This window comes from Equus caballus, chromosome 22, assembly GCF_041296265.1.
Source record: "Equus caballus isolate H_3958 breed thoroughbred chromosome 22, TB-T2T, whole genome shotgun sequence".
Classification (NCBI taxonomy): domain Eukaryota; kingdom Metazoa; phylum Chordata; class Mammalia; order Perissodactyla; family Equidae; genus Equus; species Equus caballus.
In genome coordinates, this window is record NC_091705.1 from 4,737,548 (window position 1) to 4,757,939 (window position 20,392).

Genomic DNA, 20,392 nt, shown 5'->3' on the forward strand with positions numbered 1-20,392 from the left:
CAGGGCGGCCCTGCCAGGGTGCGTGGCTGGGTGACTTCTGCCACCTTTCCCCCAGGCAACTATGTTGCAAGCACACATCCTTTTCTTTTGGTAAAACGTTATCTCGATCCAACCAGTAAACTGAAGTTACACGGCAGGCTGTTAAAATATACTCTCTGTTGAATAAACGGATCCAGGAGAGTGAAAACTGCTTCCTGGGGAAGGTAAAGCGAGATAATGTTTGCAGAGGAGAGGAAGCTCTGGCATGCACCCCTGAACAAAAGGGAACAAGTGGTCTTTACTCAGAGAACGGCTTCCTATTAGGATTCACTCCTTCGTACATTATGCCTTTCATCCCCACTCAACCACAAAATGATTTTGCTGAAGCAAATACAATGGTAGAAAAAGATTTACACTGAAAGAATCTTTAATAATAAACTGTTGCCGATCTGCCTACTTGCCCGTGATTTATAATACAATAAACATCGGATTCTATTACGGCTCATGCACTGAAGCTGCTGCTCTGAAAAACGGAATATGAAAGCGCCCAGACCCCACCACCATCACAATGAAATGAGCATGTATAAATGTGCTAAGAGTATCTCTTTGCATCTTTTATAGCTTGTGTGTATTAATCTGTAACGCTTATTAAGAAAGTCATTGCTATGCAAAGCAGCACCCAATCTCTTTCTCTGGCTTTTCAACAGAGTGCACTGTTTAGCCAATAGGACGGACCCTCCGGCCCTCATTCTGCATTCATCACAGGCAACATTTGCACAATGTATCTCTCAAAGGCGGCTGAAAAGAAGGCCTTAATACTCATGTAAACAACTGCAAACCAATTACTTAATGAATCAGGCCCACACATAATGAGGTGCAGACAAAGAGCTATAAATGCATTTTTGCGCCCAAGCCGCTGCTTTAAAGTAAAATCCCTCAGCTGTAGTTTGGGCTTAACTAGCACATCATAATTATTGTCTCTAGGACATCAGAGGAAGCCATTTTTTTTTTAGGTCCAACAAGGTCTCTTTTTTTTTTTTTTTTGAGGTTGCTCATCAGCTCACTGACAAAATAGAGCAAAGAAGAATTTTTAAAAGTGCTACAGCAGCACTGTACTGTTATGTTTATTCTCAAGTACTGGGTTTCGAGACCACTTGTAAAGGCAATAAAGCACAAGGAGTGACTGCACTAAGTGGGATCCTTAAATGTAAGCCTCTAAGAAATTTCAGTGAATCCAGGCACAAACAGCAAAAGCGGGGCTCTCCAAAGCCCGGGGGGGCGCATTAAGACCACCAAACCCAGCGCAAGACCCAGACGGCGACACCCCGCGCGCCAAGCCCTCGCACGCCGTCCAGGCCTTCCCTCACTGCATCTGATCAAGTATCTATACAACCAAGGGTTCCTAGAAGACCTGTCTTTTTTTTCTTAAAGGGGGTGATAAGATTACTTGTAGTTTATTTAGGAAATTAATTTCATGCAGAAACAGTAATAACAAAAGGCCCCTGCCTCAAATTGAAAGGGCAAAAAAGTTCGATTTTAGTTGTAGATGCAAGGCATGAAACAATCTGGCTGAGAAAATATTCTCCAGAATCAGCTGCCTTCTGAATGTATTTAAAAATTGCCCAAAGAATATAAATAAATAAAAGTTTAAGAAGAATTGGGTCTTTTAATGCCTCTAAAATATAATGGAAACACTTCTAACAATCTTTAAAAACTAAAGCGGTGTATTATTAAGCCAAATGGTAACATTAAGCCCTGAAAACTTTATTGTAGAATTTATTGTCTTTTAAAATTTCTTTCAAAAGACCTAGAATTTGAATTTATAGCATAATCATAAAAATATAATACTGTGACACTTTTCCTGTCATAATTCATTATTTCTCACTTCCTTCAAAAAACATAAAAATCCAGGTATTAAAATAATAATTTCTGATAATTAAATGTCCCTAAAATTGAACTTATCAGGTTTCTAAAAGCAAGAATTTAATTTCAGAAAATCAATCTTATTTTAATGTATTCTAGGTCCTAAAAATATTGTAATATTTTTCAAAATATAAATGAAAATAGGATTTTTTTTTCACTTAAAAAATACTACGTTCCTGGATCAAATCATTTTATCTTATGTGACATTAGAAATGTAGAGTTCCTGTTTTAAAATCTCTTCGGGGCAAGCAGTTAATTCACATGTGACGCAGTCATCTAAAGGACAGCTTTTTCCTGAGAAACGCTATTACAAAAGGAGACTTGTGCTGTTTGACAAGAGATTTAGCCAAAGCAAAAAGGGAGGCGTTTCAGCAGGCGATCGCTTCTATTCCCATCTATAAATTCTTCCCAGGTGACTCAGTGCCACTGCCTGATCAGAATCTTATGTTGATGACAAATCTCGCATACAACTCACTTATCGTTGCTTGAAAAACTTACAAGAAGTGCTACTGTTTAACAAATGTGAAAAAAATAAATTTTGTCCTTTAGGAAAATAAGGAAGAAAGTATCAGAAAAGGAAAGAATAATCTAGCCCATCACTTGGTAAGAAAGAGGAATACAAAAACAAATATCCAGCAATTGCTAGTATATATATTGGCCATCTCAGAAAGAAGAAACAGGCCACTTTATTTCTTTTAAGGCCTCATGTTTTCTCTCTGCCCTTTTCCAACACCCTCCATTGTGTGGTCTCTAAGCAGCCCTACTGCGAGCAGCTGTAGACGCTAATTTGTGGTTCACTGAGGTGTCAATTGAGTCTTAAACCAAGGAAACAACAGCTGCAAAACAATACTTGGCTCTGGTGCAAATATTTTCAAAGGTAGACTAAAGTTTCAACTGTTATTTTAGATAAACAAAATCCCAAACCATAACCTTCCATCAAGTCACAAAACAAAGTAATATGCAGTGGAGTTTAATTCATCACACAGTGACATTTCTCATCTTGTCGCCGCTATTCAGAAAGGCTTTCACGACTTTACCTTGACAAACGACTTCCTTCGCTAGATGAAAAACTAGCTTCCGAGGCGATTTTGTTAGTTGTCTTTGTCTTGAATGTACTGCTGCCAATATTCAGACCTGTGAGAAGCACAAACGTGGAGAGCGTCAGCCACCACGCAGCATCAAATGAAAAAGCGGCCTCACAATAACTCCAGTGAAGCAGACAGAGGAAGATGCTGCTCGAGCCGCGGAAGGCAAGGCAGTTTCTGAGGCAAGGAACATGTTGATAGAATTCTGAAAGGAAGTGGAGGGTTTTCCTGTGATACCTAAACAGCAGCCACAAAAAGTAAAAAATAAAATCATTCAAAGAGCTCTATTCTAAACGGCCAAGAGACACAGCGAGCACATGGGTCTCTCCTACAGCACCACGTGCTGGAGAACTCACAGTGTTCTAACACACGGGCAGCAAGGGGTCACCAGGACAGTGGGTGCTGGAACCAGGTCTCAGAAATGACTGGCACCCCTGGACGACAGTTAACCACCCCACCCACCCTTAAGCTCTCTGCCAAATCCTCTTTTTCCATCTTCCAGGAGAGAATGAAGCTCCACGGAAAGCCATCACGGCCACTCTTTAACCAGCCTGGAAAAGGCTGATGGGGAAAATGCACAATCCACCTCTTCTCTGGAGCCAGGAGAACCGGACTGCCCCCACGATGCTCTCAGCTTGCAGGGTAACCCCTGACCTCTGCCCCCTGGGGGACTTCAGCCTTGGATGTTTCTGCTGCCAAGTCTCATTCTTAACTGGCAGTCACCTGAGATCACGCATGGAGAGTGCATGGGCATGTCTGCAAAAGGCATTTGCTGAGTTTCCATCCTGTAACCTGCCTGCCTTCCTGTAATCTCTGCAGCAAAGCTATTGTCTTAACCCTGTGTCCATGCTCAGCCCGAAGAGGGTCTCCACGTGCTTAACAGGACAAGGCCTTTGCAGATGTGGAAATGAAGGTGCAAGGTGGCAGTGGCTTTCCTTTGTGACAGGTCCAGAGACAGAGACATCTGACGCAGAAAGTAATGGAAACATGCACTGCTTCATCAATAGTGAGATTTGGGGTGGCTCCTATGTTCAGAGTTCACCCACCACTACCTGTAACGGCACTAGCACAGGGTGCATGGCTTCCCTTTCCCTCGGCCCTCCCAGCCCGCCTCCTGCTTCTCCTCGGAGCTCAGAGAAGTCTCCAGGATCAGAGTGCGAGGGAGAGTGCAAAGTATCATGTGATCACAAGTAAACTAAATACCAGAGGCTGTATCTGACACCGGGGAAGGACTTCTATGATCCCAATGCAGGAAAACGTGGAGTCTTGCAAAGCACATAGTGTAAGTTAGAGTGTGGAGCGAGCGAACAGAATCTAGGGGTGCTTGATTATACAACCTGTAAAGTATCACTTACGAATAAATTAATAAATACATTAATAATTACTATACTAATAGTACCAGCATTTTTGAAACACATCCAAGGGACTACAACTTATGTCAAATTTACTCATTTTTTGAACCTGTCCAATTAACTATCCAAAACATATTTACCACACACAGATTTACGGAGTCACCTTGCAAACACGTGTGTCGTGTGTGCTAACTGGCTGTAATGCTCTGAGGGAGGTGCTGCTCTCTTGGTCCCTCCTTTGCAAAATGAAGGGGTTGGATAAATACTTTCTAAGATCTCTCCGGATTCTAATTTTGTGACTCAAATGTGAAGAAGGTGATGAAAAGCAAACGGTTAAGGGCTCACAAGAGCTGCATCTTTCCAAACAATGAAGCCCTCCATTGGGGCAGAGGCCCCGTCTTACACCTCAACAAACCACCAGGTCTCATGTTGACGAAGTTCAGATAACACCCTCCGCCCCTGCAGCCAGCCCTCCCTGAGGGCCGCTCTCTAACAGGCACTGTGCTGGGCATTTCACCTACAGTGGCTCACTGAATCCTCAAAATAACCAAAATAACAGGATTTTGCAGCAACAGATTCTAACACTAATATTATCTAGGAAATAGGTCTCTAAAGACAGACAGCTAAGTCTGATGCACCGTATGTCCCTCGAAAAAAACATCTGTCTGATGTAGACACCTTTGAGACAATTGGGAAATCTGGATATGGACTGGGAATTATGTGACATTAAGAAATCGCTGTTCATTCTGATAGGTGAAATTATGGCATGGTGGTTTACGAAAAAATAAAGTCATTCAAGTGTACTTCCTCTGTATTAATCCATTTACTTTCACAAAGAAAGTTGAAATGACATACTAAAAAAGAGGTGTAATAAAATAAGAACCACTGAAAATAATAAAAATGCAACAAAGTATAAGAAAATTACAATTAAAACAAAAATCCTAGATTGAAGAAACTACAATTAAGCTTAAAATTTAGCTTTACTGGGATTTACAGTCTTTTCATTTAAAAAACCCAAAGTTTCCCAATATCCTGGTAAGGGAAAACAGCCCGGGATGATGCTCCCCATTGGTGATTAAGAAACTGGAAGATGTGGGAAAAGAAGGCATTTGGGGTGTCTCCTGCGGTACTTAGCGACAAGTTACTACCATGACATGCCAGGTAGAATCCAAAGCCCGTAAGGACATCGCCACGCCAGGGCTGGCACATATCCAGGAGGGGAGACTCTTCCCAACTCTTGGTTGTTAAGGATGGAAAAAGAACTGGCTTATTCTAACCCAGTGACAGTGTGTTACAAAGCACCAGGCACCTTCAAAGAATGACCACGCTTTCCTGAACACAGCACTAGCCACTGCCTTGGGTCTCCTAGATACTGGCTGTGAGTGCTAAATCAGCTTGCTTACCTGACAGTCGGGATGCAGAAGCATCCGCCTTTTGGAACCTGTCTTCAGTTTGCTTCGTATTGTCCTGAAGGGTAGACTGCTTCAGTAACTGGTACGCTTTTGTTTCTATAGATTAAAAAAACGGCACAGGTAACTGGATATCCACATGCAAAAGAATGAAGCTGGACCCTTACCTTATACCATACACAAAATCCAATCACAAAGCGTTAAAGACTCAAACATAAGACCTAAAACTATTAAGTTCCCAGAAGAAAACAGAGGAGAAAAGCTTGAGGACACTGGATTTGGCAACAATTTCTTGGATATGACCCCAAAAGCACAGTCAACAAAATAAAAACCAGACAAATAGGACCATCAGAAACTTAAAAACTTTTGCATGTCAAAGGAAACAATCTTAACAGACTAAAAAGGCAACTTACACCATGGGAGAAAATAATTGAAATCATATATTTGAAGAGGGGTTAATATCCAGAATATACAGGAAACTTCTACAACTTGATGACAACAACAACAAACAAATAATCCGATTAAAAAATGGGCAAGGACTTGAATAGACATTTCTCCATATACAAACGGCCAATAAGAACATGAAAAGATGCCCAAAATCACTAATCACTAGGGAAATGTGAATCAAAACCACAATGAGATATCACCTCGCACCCATCAAGATGGCCATTATCAGAAGAACAGGAAATCAGCATTGTGGAGGACGTGGAGAAATTGGAACTCTTGTGCACTGTTGGTGGGAGTGTAAAATGATGCAGCTATACGGAAATCAGTATGGAGCTTCCTCAACAAATTAAAAATAGAACTACCATATGATCCCACACTCCACTCTGGGTATATATCCAAAAGAACTAAAAACAGGATCTCAAAGAGTTATTGGCACACCGTTGTTCATCACTGCATTATTCACAATAGCCAAGAGGTGGAAGCAACCCAAATGTCCATCAATAGTTGAATGGATAAACAAAATGTGACATATACATGCAATGGAATATCATGCAGCCTTAAAAAAAGAAGGAAATTCGTCACATACTACAGCATGGATGAACCCTGAGGACACTACGCTACGAGAAATAAGCCAGTCACAAGAAGCCAAATACTGTATGATTCCACTCAAATGAAGTACTGAAAGTAGGCAAAATCATAGGATCAGAAAGTGGAAAGGTGGGTAGTCAGGGCTGGGGAGAAGGGGAGGGAGTTTCAGTGTTTAGTGGGTACAGAGTTTCAGCATTGCAAGATGACAAAGCTCTGGAGCTCTGCTGCACAACAACATGAATGTCCTTAACACTACTGAACCGTACGCTTACAACGGTTAAGACGGTAACTTTAAAGTTATGTATTTTTTACCACAATTAAAAAAAAAAAAAGTAGAGTAACCAGATATCCCAATTTGTCCATGACAATGCAGGTTTAAGCCTCTTGTCTGAGCATGATAATTAACAAGATAGTCTTTTGTTATCAAAAGTTTCCTAATTTAGACAATAAATTATATGGTCACGCTGCTTAAGAGACATATGAACAAAAGGCAATGCAACGGCACAGTTGGGTTACTCATCAAAGAAAACCAACTGACAGGCCAGCTCTGGTGGCCTAGTGGTTAAGTTTGGTGCACTCCGCTTCGGCCGGGCATACCTAATTCGTCTCTCAGTGGCCATCCTCTGGCAGCAGCTCACATACAAAAAGAGGAAGATTGGCAACAGATGTTAGCTCAGGGCGAATCTTACTCAGCAAGAAAAACAAACCAAAAAACCAACTGAATAAACATGTGAACACTGATTGAATATTTGATGGTATTGCTAAATTATTATTAATTGTTTTAGGTGTGAAAAAAATACACAGAAATACTGAATTTTCTACTACCTAGAGACAAGTTTTTTAAATTCTTCCTATGATGTTAACACTTTTCAAATGCATGTAAATTACTTTTTTGAATTGTCTCTTTTTATTTGTTTTGTTTTGATTTTGTTTTTGCTGAGGAAGATTAGCCCTGAGCTAACATCTGTTGCCAATCTTCCTCTATTTTGTATATGATCCATAGGCATAGTATGGCCACTGAGAGACAAGTGGTGTAGGTGCGCACCTGGGAACTGAACCAGGGCTGCCAAAGCAGAGCATGCCAAACTTAACCACTAGGCCATGGGTCTGGCCCTGTCCCTTTTTAGATACTCTGAAAACAAACAAACAAAAAACAATTTAGTTGAACCCAGATTTCAAGACTTGAAGTCAAGTTGTATGAGCTTATTTGAAGTGGCCAAATTCCAGTCATTATTTTGAGAGGATCTGTGGATAGGTTCAACTCCTAGTAAAATGGTTTCTCTGCATTCCAGGCCATGCAGCAGCTACTACAGGACCGAATCAGAAGAGACAGCACTGACTTCTTTGGTTGGTCAGCTGGTCACTCTGGAGCACTCCCTGCCCGAGCGCTCAGGCTCTCACATTTGAGCGTGGGGTCTCTGGGCTGAGTGAGGGGAAGGACGGTCCGGAAGGGGAGTAGTAGCAGGATGAGCTCAGAGACCCACCGCTGAGAAAACCTAAACAAGGCTTATTGTGGGGACAGAGAAGAGCTTTTGCAGGGAGCAAAGCCAGGTGCCCCAGAGGGGGCAGCCTGGGCCTCGCACGGATCCACAGGACGCCCTTACCCTGCAGGGCTTCTAATAATGTCTGCTGTAAGTGAAAGTGGGGAAGACTGTTGGGAAAAACAATAAAGATCACAGAAAGAACCTGAGAGATAAACCTTCCCCATTACCTCAAGTCTCAAGGATACCTGGATGAAACAGAGCATGGAGAAATAGAGTTTTAGCATAGATATAACAAAATAGCATCCGTGTCCACATCTTCAACGTGGCCACAAATAAGAGGGCTCCTGCTGTCAGCACCAGAGGCTGGCAATCGGCTGCACTCCTGCTTTTGCTGGCTCAGTTTAAGAACTTAACCACAAGCCCCTTATTACTGGATTAAAACTACCATCATGCTGAAGAATAAAAATGTAACTTATCTTGCCCTACTGAGAACCAATCAAGATAAAAATAAGTATTTAAAATGAGCATGATATTTTGAAATATTAAATGCTATATAGTTAAAATTTGTATAAATCAGGGGCTCTTTATTTATTTTTTTTCCTTCTTCTCCCCAAAGGCCCCCAGTACAGTTGTATATTCTAGTTGTAGGTCTTTCTAGTTGTGGTATGTGGGACGCCACCTCAGCATGGCCTGATGAGCCGTGCTAGGTCCGTGAGCAGGATCCAAACTGGTGAAACCCTGGGCCGCTGAAGTGGAGTGCACAAACTTAACCACTCGGCCACGGGGCTGGCCCTAGATCAGGAACTATTAACTCTGAAAATAAATCCTAAGGCAACACTTTTTCTTTTTTTTTTTTTTTAAGGATTGGCCCTGATCTGTTGCCAATCTTCCTCTTCTTTTTTTTTCTTTCTCCCCAAAGCCCCCCAGTACATAGTTGTATATTCTAGCTGTAGGTCCTTCTAGTTCTGCTATGTGGGATGCCACCTCAGCATGGCCTGATGAGTGGTGCCATGTCCGCGCCCAGGATCCCAGCCAGTGAAACCCTGGGCTGCTGAAGCTGAGTGCATGAACCCAACCACTTGGCCACAGGGCTGGCCCCAGGGCAACACTTTTTAACATTGCTGGATTGTGATGTTAGTTTGGTGCAGTGGAACTAGTATTTTGACAAATTTAATAAAGAAAACATGAGACATAATGCATGCAGAAGGGGAAAGTACTGTTTTGCATAACTTCCGTGTGTGTGTTGGGTACTGGCCTGGAACAGAAAGTGTTTCTTGCTACAGACTAGTCCCACTGTCCTAGGATGGGATCATAATACTCTCCAATTAATCCTACCGTCCATATTACTTCAGATTTGTGGTAAGGTACTTTTGGGAGAGGAGAAATATTAATAAAATCAAATACAGAGGGTCTGAATTCTAAAAAGGTAAGGAATCACTGTAAAAGAGGTGAAAATGTTGTGTTTTGTTTTTATTTTATAAAAGATTTTCAGCTTTTAGGATGTAAGTCCAGATCATAATAACTACATGGTATTTCTGCATTCAATTAAACTTACTTGCTCAAGGAAAAGAGAGTAAAGATGAAAATTAAAAACAAAACAGAAAAAAGAAGAAAAGAAAAAAGAGTAGTTTCTTGGTAAACAGAGGCTGCTGGCAGCTGGCAGCTGGGGCTGGGGCTTCCTCTCGTCTACTGCCGTCAGGTAAACCATCCGACTCCACTGAGCCGGCTCTCCTGCTTCTCAGAAACCAGGGGAACAGGGGCCTTTTACATTCAGGAGAGGATTTTTGTGAAAAATATCCAGCTAGTAGTTGTATGTTAATTTAACATTTGGGGGGGATTAAATATCGTCTAAGTACAGGACAATATGGATACTATTACTGGTCTGAGTGTAGCAGGGGAGAAATGTGAAGCGAATTCACTCTTAGCAGCAAGGGACCATTTACTACTCTGGAAAAGACAGGCCATTTCCATGCTCCACACACTTTCCATTCTGGTTTCTTTCCCTTCCTTCCTCTGCTTCTCTTTTTTAATTGAGGTATAGTCGACATATATGAGTTTCAGGTGTGCAACATAATGATTCAATATTTGTACACACTGTGAAATGCTCACCACAATGAGTCTAGTTGGCGTCCATCACCACACATAGTTACAAATTGTTTCTCCTTGTGATCAGGACTTCTAGGATCTACCCTTCTCTTCCTTCTTGAAGGACTTGGACTCCGTAACTGGCCTTTCCCTTCAAGGCTGCCCTGGGTCCGCTTTCAACTGTACAAACAGTTTTGGAGGGCTTTGCTCGTCTCTCCTGTCCCATTCTACTGGAGCCCACCTGCCTTCCCAGCCATGGCTCCTACCGGGATTTGATCTCAAACCTTCTGTGGCTCTTCTTTAAGCAGAGAGTCATCGAAGCCCACCCAGACAATTTTTATCACGGGTGTAGCCACCCTGACCTGAGTAATAGAGGGTTGGCAAAACCAAGAGGACTACTGGGCATATGGCCCGCCCATCCCTGACACAGACTTCCTCAAGTGGAAGCAAAAAAGGCAAAAAATAAGTGGAAAAGGTAAAAGGATAAATGCATTCACTTGGAGGAATAAACACTAACTGAGGCAGGACTAGGACACCAGACCAGCCGGAGGGGTCAGGCAGGTGGCAGGCACTGCTGAGTAACAAACAGGAGGCTGTGCCGGGGAGAAGACGCTCAGAGATGGGAGTCCGTCTCCCCTGGGATGCATCACAGCCTTAGTCCCCCCATTTCAGTGAGAAGAGCTGCACAAAACATTTGAAGGACTGGGAAACAACCCAAAAAGGAAAAACAAAATGAGGGTTTGGTTAAAAAAATAATCAGGAGAGGCTAAAGGTGACATAGCCTGCGTAGACACAAGGGAAGCAGGGCTCAAGAGCAGGTATTACACATGGAGCGGACAGGGTGGGGCTGCAAACGCAGATGCTCTGGGCCAAGCAGGTACCACAGATAAGTGAGTCAGGCCCCGTGGGAGCAGTGGAGGGGCAAGCCCTGAAGCAGGCTGGAGAGCAGGAGCCTGTCCAGGGGGGAAAGCTGTTCCCTGGCTACAGCCAATTGCTGCCAGGTGGGAAAGTGGGCCTATCTGGCCAGACTTCCGCCTTTAAAAAAAATAAAACAAAACAATGCACAGGCCAAATAGAACATACGTGCAACCTCAAAGCTAGGTGGTGCTGAGCAATTTTTTCTGTGTTCAGTAAAAGTGGCACAAGAACATGTACAGAAAAACTTCAGCTAAGGGATATAAGCTAGGTGTTGGGAAAAGCTTTCTTAGTTTAGAGAGTCCCGAGACCCAGGAACACATTATCAAGTGGGGCTGCAACAGCCATATGGAGATTTTTAAGTAGCTGTTTGCATTTTATATAAACAATTTTATAGTCTATTTTATAGAGCAGGTTTCAGACTCTTTGGAGGCAAGATATACAGGGACCGGCCTGGTGGCACAGTGGTTAAGAGCGTGCGTTCCACTGTGGCAGCCTGGGGTTCACCAGTTCAAACTCCGGGTGTGGACATGGCACCCACATATAAAGTAGAGGAAGATAGGCATGGATGTTAGCTCAGGGCCAGTCTTCCTCAGCAAAAAGAGGATTGGCAGCAATTAGCTCAGGGCTAATCTTCCTCAAAAAAAGAGTATACCTTTTGCTAGGGGTACTCAAACAATTCAGACATCCTCCTGGAACAGCCTAGAAGAGCTGGCCAGGATACCAACTTCATAAAACTACACGGCAAAGCTGTGGACGTGAGGTTTGGGGTAACTCAGGCCCAGGCTGTTCTGGAAGGAGGAAGGATGACGAAGAATCAAGCAGTGAAAAGCTGCGCTGCGTTGCTCTGCAAATTCATAGTTACGAAATGCATGAACGAACAGAAAAAGGAGGAAAAGGAACAGGCCTAGAGACTCAAGCCAGCCTGCTCCAGACAAGGTCAGTACGAGGTTCCTCCAGTTCCAAGAAGACTTGAGGCTCCTCTACTCTAAGTCAACCCTGTCTGCAAATTTGAGCCCAGGTGGCGCCTTAGGCTTCACTTTCCAGCCTCTGACTTACAACTCCAGGGAAACACTTCGTCTCACTAGTAACGTCAAACTCTCAGACAATTATTGAGTAGTGCATATAATTAGATAAAACAAATATTTCTAAAGAATACAATTATTTTCAATTAGAATGTTCTGGTGCACACAGAAACAAATATACATGCATGCTCAAGCTTTCAGTTCTGGATCTCTCAGTCAAGCATCTAGTATATACTCAAATCTGTGTCAAGATTTAATTTAAAAAGTAGAAAATACTGCAACTTAAAACATAAATAAAGGAGTCCAGGGGGCTAGAATCCCTCCTTGGCTATTAAATCCAGGCTGATGACACGACGAGATAAATATATTTTTCTCTACGTTGTTACATAGGTCAGCCGAACCCAATCATCTATCTTCCCGCAAAGTCAGAATCATTGAGATTGTTTTTTTTTTCTTTTTGATATGCATTTCGTGTCTAGAAAATGGAAACAGCTAGAGAAAGAAAGTGAAAACATGCTGAATAAAGGGAGGTAGGAGAGAGAAGATGTTGAGGAGGGGAGGGAAAAAAAGCCTCAACTTCTTATCTTTTATTCTCTTTTTTATGCAAATGTACACCTGCTAAAATACTTCTAAATCTACAAATAAAAAGGAAAAGAAAATATCTGATGAAAAAGTGCTTTTAACAACCCATTACAAGAGCCAGAGGAAGGCGGGAGCACTGGTCTCTAAGGGGCATCTCGAGGCAGAGGACCTGCCTGTGGCTGTCGCAGAAATCCCTAATGAAAAAAGAGGAGTTGGGCTGGAAAAGGAGTGACAAAGGGAGACGCAAACACCACCACCAGGACAGCTAGGAAAACAACCTTGAACCGACAAAGAACTGCGCATCTCTGAGTAAGGAAGGGTAACTACTATTCCTATACCAAGTATGCCGAAATTTAAAAATTAAATTTGAAAAGTATTTTCTGTCCACTGAGTGTCCCAGTGCTGTTACTTTTCATGTATTTCTATACTCATGCAAATTTTTTCCACACTACTAGATGTGTTGCTGATGCAGCAAACCTAGTCCTTTTGTAAAATAAAATAAAAATTGTCAGATATATTTCTAAAATTAATTATAAAGATAAATATTATCACTTAAAATCCAGAAATCATTTGTCCAGTAATCTGCTCAAATGAAAACAAGAAAATATTTGGATATAGATTGCCTTCACAATTCTGAAAATACAGAAAACTCATCTACATTTAGAATTTTTTTCAAAGGCCACAAGTCTATGAGAACGTGCGATACAGAGGCTGGCTCCAGAACCAGAATCGCTGTCCACGTGCAGACTTTCTGCAGTGAACTCCACTCCCCCAGCAGCCGTGCGCCTGTGAGTATAGTGCCAAGGCTTCTCTGTGCTCTCACGGAGAGGGCAGTGCACAGAGAAGAGAGACTCCTAATTCCTACGAGTTGCCTGGAACTGCTTCAGAAAATACATATTTAGATCACATTCTTAATTTCTGTGCAGCAATTCAACAATACACCTGGAAGTAAATGCCAGGCCTGTAACTGACCTTTAACGAATGTTCTAAAACTGCACTGAAAAGTGCTGCTGGGAGTTATAACCACAGTGCCTGCCACTTCACACGGTTTAATGATGGGAAGAGAATTCTCAACTCTCAAAGTCATGCAATCTTCTACTTTTCAAAGATTGAGTAATCTTGATCAGGAATCTATATTTTACAGGTATAATTAAATATTTTTAAAAACAATATTTTTAGCAATTTACATTCAAAGATTTACATAATGAGAAGAAATCATAAATAAAGACGATAATATCAATATTATCATTAGCATCATACGGAGCAGGGTCAGGAATAATCAACGTATAAGATGAACTAGATGCCAGAAATGTAAAATATGAAGAAATCCCTCTTCAGCCCCTGTAGTGGGTTGAATAGAGTCTCCCCCAAAGCTCATGTGCACCCGGAATCTCAGAACGTGACCTAATTTGGAAATAGGTCCTTTGCAGATGTAATTACCTAAGGATCTCAAGAGGAAATTATCCTAGATTTATGGCGGGCCCTAAATCCAATGACTGGTGTCCTGCCAGCAAGAGGAGCGGACACAGAGACACAGGAAAGAAGGGGATGTGAAGGTGGAGGCAGAGACTGAAGTTGTGTTGCCACAAACGAGAAGCAGCAGAAGCTGCAGCAGGCAAGGAAGAACTCTCCCCTAGGGCCTCCAGAGGGAGCACAGCCTGCTGACACTTTGATCTCAGACTTCTCGCATCCAGAACTGTGAGAGAATATGTTTCTGTTGGTTGAAGTTTGTGGCACTTTGTTCCAGCAGCACTAGGAAAATAATATACTCCCTTATCCCCGATTCTATTAAAATATCTAAAGCCCAACCTCCTCTCTCCCCACTTGAGTCTCTTGTATGAAATGAAGGTGTTTCATAACATGACCTACAAAGGCTCTTTCAGCTTTGGACCCCCTGCTCCATGGTTCTCAAACCTGGCGAGACACCTGGGTGTGTCATAAAAGACTGATGCCTGGGTCCCTCCCCTGGAGATTCTGATGTAACTGGTCACAGGTGTGGCTGGGGCACGGGTAGGTTTGAAAACTCCACACAGGATTGTACTGTGCAACCACCAAAGAGAATTTCTCTAGGCATTTATGAATTAATTTCCTTGAACGCAGGAACATCCAATCAAGAGCACTCTTCAAAAAGGTGCCTTTCATTCTTTAATGACCGTGTTAAATAAACACCACCACCCTGCAATGTCATGAGTGAAGACGCTTTGCTGAAGGCCCCATGGGTGAAGCCCCAGCAGTCTGACCTCTGGAGACAGGGCCACGGGGACTGCAGTGGACAATCCAGCAACATGCAATGGTTTCCCTGGTTTTGCACGAGTTCGGGGCTTCTTGTCCTAGACACAGCAGGTAACACACCTTCCCTGATTCTCGTGCATTTCCGGGACAGGAGAGGGGAGACACATTCCTAGTAAAGTCTCAGTAGTGGAGTGTCACACCCCTGTACTCTTGCAGTCCAACGCTGTCACCACAGTCTTCTCTCCCAGGGTAAATCCAGCCACCAACCACCACCTGGCCATTGCATGTTCCCAGCCTTTTCCACTTTGAAGTAAAACTTAAGCAATAATCTTTTGAGAAGCACTGCCCAGAACCCCAAGTGGCACCCCTACAATCTATCCTGACCTCCCACAAAGCTTCTAAACGGACATACCTTAGTATGACCTTGAATATTTCAGCTTGCCAAAGAACATCAGTGAGAAATGGCACATCAGGCAACCACTTTCAACACAGCTTGACCAAGAGAATTGGTGTCAAAAGAATGAGAGGCTGAATGGACATTCTTAGAGGCTTAATCCTCTTGAGATAAAAGCTGAGAGCCTTTTCACATGCAGCTTAAGAAGATGAGTTTTGCCAGGATGGGCACGTGGGGTGGGAAAGTATTGGTGGAGTGACTGACTGAAAGAGACAGCGTTCTGGCCTGAATCAACAAGCATTTAAGGAAACTCCTTAATACTCTCATTTTTATTCATTCATTTGACAAAGTGAGTGCCCACTGTGTGCCAGATATTGGGTTAGGTGATGGGTTTTTATGACATGTAGCATAAACTGCTCACTTGCTAAAACTAAAACTCACTTAACTCTCAGAGGTAAATTCAGTGTGAATACAAACAAAATTGCCAACGTGGGAAATTTCACTTTGGGGGTATAAGTAGTTCAAACGAGACTTTCTCTCAGAGTCTAGATAAGCATCGCTTTACTCCTGGCCTAAGCGTTTCATGGAAACGCTGACCTGAACATCCTATTACCTGCATGGGGTCTCAGGCCTAGGTGTACTCATGTTTGCCCTGCTTTATAAAGGGCATACACACCTCTGGGTAAAATCCATACTTGGAAATCCCTGCGAGTGCCCACCTCTAGGCCTAACAAAAGAGCAAAGAAAGGTACGGCTGTCTTCATCGTTGTTCTGAAAGCATCCTTGCGGAGCTCATCTTTCGTTATGATATACACTGACACTTAATTAATCCAGACATCTTGATGCAGTTGCCTCTCTTACAAAATGAAGGCAGTGGAACAGAAGGAGTTCAGGGCTTAAATCCTGAAGTTTGAGTTTGATTCAAGATCCAACACACTAGCTATATGGCCTTGAGCAGGACTCTTAGGCTTCCTAAGTTTGCGTTGGACTGTCTGTAGAATGAGTTCCTAATGTTTACCCCACAGGGCTGTTGTGAAGATTAGAGATGATGGAGGGTTAGTGAGGGCAAAGACCCAGTCTCACTCCCAGGACTTAGCCAAAGTAAAGTTGTGATACACGTGAAAATGATATACTATTTACTATCTAGAGAAAACCACACATTTATAGATATCAAAATTAACCTTTGCTTTCTATCGTAACTCTTCAGTGTGAACAACTAGACTAATAAAGGGGCAGACTGTGTTAACAACAACAGATCATACAGGCAATGGGAATAAACTCTGGTTGAGTGTGTGGGTGTGTGTATGGGAGGTTTCTATGTAAATCTCAGCACAGAGTGCAGGAGCTACAGTCATGAAACTTACACTCTCCAAATGATTAACAAAGCAGATGCTTTCAGAGTGACAGTAAACTCTAAGGATGAGCCCCTCTGCCAAGGAGACCTATGTTTGGAAGTGATAAGCAAATAAGAAAGGGAAAGAAAGAAGTGAGAATATTGGCATATTTGATTTCTTTAATCTGGAACGAGAATCACAGTTGCTCAGCAGCGGAAGGAAAGCCGGAGTTCCAGGAACAAGAACTCCTTCCACAGTGCCCCTCTAGAGAGTGGGTTCCCGCCACGGTTCAAGCACCCAGCACATAATCTCATACCCGGAGGACACTCAGCTTGGTTTTGCTGCAAAGAAGAGCTAGAAAGTTCCTCTGTTACTAAGCTGTGGACTCCTTCCCTGGAACAAACAGGGCCCCCTAAGTTACACTCTAAAATTAAGCTCGATAAATGTTCTGCCTTGTATGTGGCAGCCTTGCAAATATATTTAAAGATAGCTTTTGTACCCTCACAGGTAAGCTTCCCCACGGCCTTCGTTATTATGAAAGTGGTCTAACTCTGGAGCTTCCTCTCCATTCTGCCCAAACTCCTGGTGCCTGCCTGGAGTTCACCCGGGCCTCTTTCTCTACTACAGCCCTTCTGAGATGGCTGTAAAGCAAACAGTCACACAGAAGGACCCACACGACAGAGGAGCACTTCTGGACTGCCCAAAGTCACTACTGGAACCTGCTGGTTGTCAGTTCGTCACTTGAAAGCTGCACAGGAAGCAGCTTTAACAAGTAACTTTCAATTATAGCATCAACTGGGTTTAGTTACACTAATGTCGCCAAAGCCTCATTATAAAGCAATCTCATCCACAAGGGAGATTACCACAAAAAGGAATCACGGGAAAATGCTGACGATAATTTTAGTGTACTAAGAATACTGGCACCCTCATTGGACTCAAAGTTTTAGAAAACATGCCACATATAGGTGTGCATATTTCCCAAAACATGTTCCACAGAACATTAATTCTGTTGGCTGCTTTCACAAAGGATTCCATTTTCAAATAGAAGATAAATTATTTGAAACTCTAAGTTTACACCTTTAAATGGTTCATTTACTCAAAGTCTTCTAGAAGCTTTCAACATGCTCCCACGCACTGTGCATGCTGCAGAGGGAGAGAGAGATGAGGCAGGGTTTCGTCACAGAACATGTATTCCCTGAAGTATTTTCGGGGTGGAGCCTGCACAGAACACATCTGGGGAGATGCTGTATCAGCCCATCAACACCGTGAGGCAGCACCCCAGAGGAGGACTGTCGTCTGGTGACCGGGTGCCCTGCAGCACCCTCACCTGGGAGCCGTAAGAGTTATGGCACACAGGCACTCACAGGCAGAGACATCGGGCCTTGACCAGTGAGATCCCAGGCGTAACTTTAGCAGCTTTTTGTGATTCTTCTCTAAGGGTTTCTTCATGGGACTAATTGGGAAGTTCCAAAAGTATCATGAAACTCTACTCAAGATTCCTTTTTGATAAGGTAAATATCCTTCTGGATTCAAATCATCAATTGAGTCCTCCAATGGAAATTTTTTGCGGAAACTAATTCAGTGGTGCCATTGGGAAGCACTGTGTGAGGAATTATAGCAGCACAGGGCTTGGGCGGGCCTTGGTCCCAAGCGGCTACTGCAACTCTGGAGGTGGTGTTCAGTCGCATTTCCATGGTGCGTCTCAGGATCACACTTCCTGTGGCAATGCACCCCCATCCCTCTGCTTCCTTTCCCCTGAGTTTGGTTTGTGAGATTCCTTTCAACTAGAAGTGCCTGGTTTGAAAATGCCAAGGATTGTGGGCCCGGTGCAGAAGATCAATACTACTACTAACATTCACATGAATATTATTATTATAAATTGTGACTTACATGTACTGAGTGTCTGGTACATGCTTGGCACTTTTACACACATTATCTCATTTAAACTTTAAGATCATCTTGCCAGGCAGTATGTCTGCTTTCCCAACACAGAGGCTCAGAGAGGTGGAGAAATAGAGCAGGGAGTAAAATGCTGACACTGACGCCAAAGCTCAGGCTCAACTACCACATCCCCTCAACCCTAAGAACAGCCTCTGGAATATTCCTTTTTTTTGGAATATTCTAGAAGGAACGCAGGCCATACAATGGGAAAGTCTCAACAAAACTATTATAAAGGGCGATGCAGACTCTATCTTAAATCAAACTACGTACCTGCCTTACTCTACCAAAGGCCAAATCTCCAAATAATTATGCCCAAAGAAACAAAAATTTAATAAAGAGATAATGGTCAAGAACCTAGAGATTAAACTAACACAATGTTATATGTCAATTTTATCCCAAAAAAAAACTAGGAAAAACAGGAACTTAGAGATCAAAGTAGCTTCAATGAGACATGACAAGAGCATTAAGCAGAGCCACGGTGCATGAGGCTCTCAAACGTCAATTTCATGGAGGTGTAGTGGGCGGGGAGCAAAGAAGGAAGAGAGTGTGGCGGCAAGGACAGAATGGAAACGCCCGAACAAAGTAAATGGCTTTGAAAGTTGTTTTCCATATCTCCCAAGTTATTTTATAAGTCTAATACTTTGGCATGCAACAAGCACAAAGCATTTTTTTTAAACTGCCAACTATTAATGGATCGATGGCAAGTTGTGGGAATTACAATTTCTTTAAAAATCTTAATGGCAAATAGCCCTTATTACTTCTAGGCACATCACACCTCTTTCTGTATGAAGAAAAGAAAGATTTCAAACCCCGGTACTTAACTATTTCTTCTCTTATAAAGAAAGTTTACGAGAAAACAATATTTGCATTAATTTTAAGAAGAGTTATCTACTTGCAGCAAAGAATACTGAAAAGAGAAGAAAGAGTGGGCAACCAGGTGATCTCCTGGTTTCTCCCCAGTAAGTCTTTATAATTTTAACTGAAATGAATTCAGAGGCCATTAGACACTTCTGCATCCAAGGGCGAATGCGAGAGAAAAGCCAACTTCTGGCTTATTTGCAATGCGAGACCATCTACACTCCCCCCTGTTAACAAATAATAAAGAAGGGACATGAGCAGAGTTTCCTCAAAATGAAGAATAAAAACGCAAGAAACATATCACTGGGAAAATGTTGAAAAGAAAAGAAAACCTCTGTATTTTGGAGTGAAATATTATCTGCTGCAGAATATATACAATAATTGCTCTACTATAAACTTTTTTTTCAAAATCAGAGTTCATCACAGAAACATGGGTTTAAAAAATTAATCATCGGCCCATGAATTATATTGCCATAAAAGAAAGCCATTCTTTTCTGCTTATAAACAACAAAACGACCACATATGCAGATGCATGCCTTGGTACCTCAATGCAATGGTGTGCTTATTTGTATAAATATTTAAAGTCAGACCTTTGAATTTATAATGAAGTAGCACACCACTTTACAAAATAAGATCCTAGTAAATTTAGATGTATGACAAGTAGAACTCTGTTCAGAATACTCATTGCTGCTGTTGACAATCTAAAGCTAAAAAAGTAATGATATTCAGATTCCATCTAAACAAGTCTAATACATGTGC

General features: G+C 42.3%; 1 protein-coding gene across 3 annotated transcripts in view; it reads right to left on the bottom strand.

Annotated features, from left to right (window-relative positions):
* Nucleotides 1-20,392, bottom strand: part of KIZ (kizuna centrosomal protein) — a 127,928-nt gene that overhangs the window by 8,675 nt on the left and 98,861 nt on the right. For all 3 annotated transcript variants that reach the window (XM_005604442.4, XM_070247289.1, XM_070247290.1), the window contains 2 exons: nucleotides 5,743-5,847; nucleotides 2,940-3,036 (listed from right to left, as the gene is read on the bottom strand). In XM_005604442.4, the coding sequence (XP_005604499.3) occupies nucleotides 2,940-3,036; nucleotides 5,743-5,847 (202 nt within the window). The remainder of the gene's footprint in view (nucleotides 1-2,939; nucleotides 3,037-5,742; nucleotides 5,848-20,392) is intronic.